The 4,437-nt window shown below is 42.7% G+C and overlaps 1 protein-coding gene and 1 non-coding gene across 2 annotated transcripts in view; both read left to right on the top strand.

Annotated features, from left to right (window-relative positions):
* DBT (dihydrolipoamide branched chain transacylase E2) overlaps positions 1 to 4,437 on the top strand; it is a 44,709-nt gene that overhangs the window by 35,568 nt on the left and 4,704 nt on the right. Inside the window, exon 8 of the mRNA XM_007449610.1 lies at positions 3,039 to 3,116. Within this exon, the coding sequence (XP_007449672.1) occupies positions 3,039 to 3,116 (78 nt within the window). The remainder of the gene's footprint in view (positions 1 to 3,038; positions 3,117 to 4,437) is intronic.
* Positions 3,464 to 3,536, top strand: TRNAG-CCC (transfer RNA glycine (anticodon CCC)). Its single transcript has one exon. It is a non-coding gene; the product is annotated as a tRNA-Gly (tRNA).

The following is a 4,437-nucleotide window of genomic DNA, read 5'->3' as shown; positions in this document are numbered from 1 at the left end:
AAAGAGATGGTCTATAAACATGAGATGTAGTAGGTGCCAGTAAATGAGAGATCTGGACTATATTACAGCTATAGAGGGTCATCTGTAGAGACACAGCAATTGAAACACGTGGATGAGATCACCCAAATTATGTGTGAAGGAGAAGAAAAGAAGGCTAAGGGTTTTACATCAGTGTTTAAGGGGTAGGTAGAAATTGAGTTGGCAAAGGCAATGGAAGAGGCTGAGTGGGGTCAGTGGTTTGACAATAGGAGAACCAGAAAAGAGTCACTTAATAGCCAAGTGTATCTATTGCTGTATAACAAACCACCCCCAAATTTCATGGTTTGAAACAATTACCATTTATTATTTCTCATGAATCTACAGGTGAGCAGGACCAGTCTGCTGATCTTAGCAGAGCTCACTTATATGTCTATAGACAGGTAGTAGATTGGCTAGGGGCCAGCTGGTGTAGGATGGCCTCAGTGAGGATGACTCATTTCTCTTCTGGATGTCTCTCTTATCTGCCCAGTATGCTAGCCTGCACATGGTCTCAATACTGGCTGGGCTGAAGAGAGGAAGCAGAATGTTAGCACTTTCCCCAAGCTGTGCTGCATTGAGTTTGTTTTTAACTCATTGACCAAGGCAAGTCACATGACTAAGCTCAGAATGGGCTTGCAAGAGCACTACCAAGGGACTTGGATAAGGAGGCCCCTTAAAGATTGGGGCCTTTGATTCAGCCTCTCACACCAAGAGACAAGAAAAAAATTTTTAAAGGAAAGTAGATAATGGTTATATGCATTACAGAGGTTAAATAGGATAAGGGATGGGAACAGGCTATTAGATTGGTAATGAAGAGGTCATGTGTGGCCTCAGCCAGAACTTACTGGATAAAGTATTGAGGTAGAAGCTTCGTTGCAGTTAGTTGGGGAATGAAAGAATTTGAGGAAGAGGAGAAACCTGAAAAACATGCAGAAAGGCAGACAGGGCATAGGTGCAGGTGACAGTTACAGTGGTTGGAGTAGATTGAAGAAAGGTTCCATCTGCTCCCTCCCCTCCTGCACACCCTCAAGGAATGGAAAGTTAAAAATGTGTGAATGGGGCTTCCCTGGTGGCGCAGCGGTTGAGAGTCCGCCTGCCGATGCAGGGGACACGGGTTCGTGCCCCGGTCCGGGAAGATCCCACATGCCGCGGAGCCGCTGGGCCCGTGAGCCATGGCCGCTGAGCCTGCGCGTCCGGAGCCTGCGCTCCGCAACGGGAGAGGCCCCAACAGTGAGAGGCCCGCGTACTGCAAAAAAAAAAAAAAAAAAGTGTGAATGGGAAGCACTGTTAGAACAATGCCTGAGCATGAGGGCAGAATGAGTTGAAGACCCCGGGGAGGAGAAGAGAGGGCCACCTCTTGTTTCAGACTGGGTTCCTCTTACTGCTTCCTGTGGCAGGTCTGTTTTGCAGCAAGGACAGTCCAGCTTTTTAATATGTTAAATTTATTTCAGGATTGTTTTTCTTTATTGTTCCAGTCTGAATGAAATATCTGATCTTTATTTTGAAAATAAAAGTTAATATGCTTTGTTTTAAAATAACATTTTTTTCCCAGTCTATACAATTTTAGAACATTTGGAAAACACTACAAAGTGTTGTACAGGGGGGAAAAATGACCTCTTATCTGTGGACACACACCTTGTTTTTCCTTTCACAAAATTTGGATTATACTCAAAATACTGTTTTTAATGTATAACACTTTAACCTTAGTTATGGATTTTTATATAAAGAAGATTAAAGTTATAGTTATCAAATCAAATGCTTAATAAAACTTTCCTTAACCCTCTATTTCAAGGATATGATTTCTTTTTTTCTGTCAAGACCACTGACCCACAGACAAGAATAACACTTAACACAATGCCCATAAAGAACTATTAATTGGACAAGATGAAGGCAGTAGGAGAGGGAATTCTTTTTAGGGACAATTTTAAGCATTTTTATTTTCCTTTTTTTTTTTTTTTTTTTTTTTTTTTTTTTTAAGGGGGCTGTGCCACTTGGCACTGCTGACAGGATCTTAGTTCTCCAGCCAGGCATTGACCCGGTCCACAGCAGTGAAAGCATGGAGTCCTAACCACTGGACTGCCAGGGAATTCCCTATTTTCCTATTTTTTAAACTGACTATAAGGTATGACAACCAAATGCAGTGTGTGAACTTTGATTAGATCCTGGATGGGCAGAGAAACAGCTATAAAGAATATTTTGGAGACAGGTAAATCTGAACATGGACAGAAGAGAAATGGTAGTAAGAGAAAAAAGGAAAAAGGAAAGGGAGAGATTAAGGCAGGAGAAGGCACAAATGCCATCAATTCTGGGAAACGGGCTCTAAAGTAAATGTTTGCACCAGCTCTGCCCTTCACTTGGCCAAGGACACCAGGTGGAACACTGGCCTCTCAAATCCTTATCACTTGTTCTTTCTACACAGGAAAATAGCTTACTTCCTTTTTTTTTTTCTTGCGATATGCGGGCCTCTCACTGCTGCGGCCTCTCCCGTTGCGGGGACGCGCAGGCTCAGCGCCCATGACTCGTGAGACCCGCCACTCTGCGGCATGTGGGATCTTGCCGGACCGGCGCACGAACCCGTGTGCTCTGCATCGGCAAGCGGACTCTCAACCACTGCGCCACCAGGGAAGCCCTGCCTTTTTTTGTTTTAATTCAAAGTGTTTCTCTGAACTACAGGTTTGCTTCTCACGGAAACCTTAAGACTCTACATGTAAGTGAGGAAAACATGTAGAATTTAGACCTTTTTTTGGTACGTTGGTCAGTCTGCATAGTTACTTTGAAAATCTCCTTGATGTTTACAAGCTCCCTGATTACTTTATCTTTTATTCTTAAATGATAAGGGTAACCTAGTTCCACATTGCTGGGAGGTAACATAGGGAGTAATATGCCTGGTACATGTAGACTTGCAATTAAACTCAGCTTAAATAAGAGTTCTTTCCTTCCATCCTTTACATCTTATTGCTTCAAATCCCCTATCCTTTCCAAGTGAAAAGTGCTAACATTGTATTTCTCTCTCTAAACAGGCTGCTTCCTTGGGATTACTACAGTTTCCTATCCTTAATGCTTCTGTGGATGAAAACTGCCAGAACGTAACATATAAGGTTGGCTATGTGCTGTGATAAATAAAAGTGCAAATGTGCTTGTAGGTTAAAGAAGCTTCTATTATACCTCAAGTGGTAACTGGAAGTTAAAGTATGGGGTAAAACATTAAACTGAAGATAAATCTGTTGCTATTGATGTTGGTTTTACTGGTTAATAATTAATGATACTATTCAGATATGCAGATTGCCACTTTTAACGCCTTTTGGTTTTCTGGTTAAAGTAATGGAAATATACAGCTGTGAGGCAATGGTTTACAGTTCCCATTGTACATACCCTCTCCGCAAACAGAAGAGCTCTCTCAAAATGGAATTCCTGCAGTTTTTAAAACAAGAATAATTTAGGGACTTCCCTGGTGGTCCAGTGGTTAAGACATCGCGCTCCCAATGCAGGGGGCCCAGGTTCGATTCCTGGTCGGGGAACTAGATCCCTCATGCCACAAGAAGATCCCGCACACAGCAACGAAGATCCCACGTGCCGCAAGTAAGACCCGGCACAGCCAAATAAATATTAAAAAAAAAATTAAATAAAATCACATGCTTGTGTATTGATACCCATTAAAAAAAATAAATAAAGGGACTTCCCTTGTGGTCCAGTGGTTAAGAATCCGCCTTCCAGTGCAGGGGATGCGGGTTCGATCCCTGGTTGGGGAACTAAGATCCCACATGCCGCAGGGCAACTAAGCCCCGAGCGCTGTGGAGCCCGTGCGCCACAATTAGAGGCCTGGTGCAGCCAAAAATAAATAAATAGTTTTTAAAATTTTAAAAATAAATAAAATAAAACAAGAATCATTTAAATGAGGAAAGTACTGAAAGTTTGAATTCATTGAGTGAACTCTTCTCTTTGGAGTGAAAGTTCATTAAGGCTGATAACTCTTTTGAGGATGCGGCCCTCACTTATATTTCTTATTAGAAATATACAACCAGGAAGTGAGCTTTACATTCTGGGGGGTTGGATCTAAAATCTTTCCATGTTATTAATACAATTTCCTCATTAAGTATATACTTGTTGCAAACAATTCAGACAAGAAAATAGTGATATTTACCTTCAGTCCCATAATCCTAAGATAACTCACTGTTTATGCTGAGATGTACATCTGTCTAGGATTTTATTTTTACACAGTTAAAAAATATGGGGCTCCCCTGGTGGCGCAGTGGTTGGGAGTCTGCCTGCCAATGCAGGGGACATGGGTTCATGTCCCGGTCCGGGAAGATCCCACATGCCGCACTGCGCTGGGCCCGTGAGCCATGGCCGCTGAGCCTGCGCGTCTGGAGCCTGTGCTCTGCAACGGGAGAGGCCACAACAGTGAGAGGCCCGTGTACC

Source organism: Lipotes vexillifer, unplaced genomic scaffold, assembly GCF_000442215.2.
Source record: "Lipotes vexillifer unplaced genomic scaffold, Lipotes_vexillifer_v1.1 scaffold445, whole genome shotgun sequence".
NCBI classification, from domain to species: Eukaryota; Metazoa; Chordata; class Mammalia; order Artiodactyla; family Lipotidae; genus Lipotes; species Lipotes vexillifer.
This window is presented reverse-complemented; position numbering and strand designations above follow the sequence as displayed.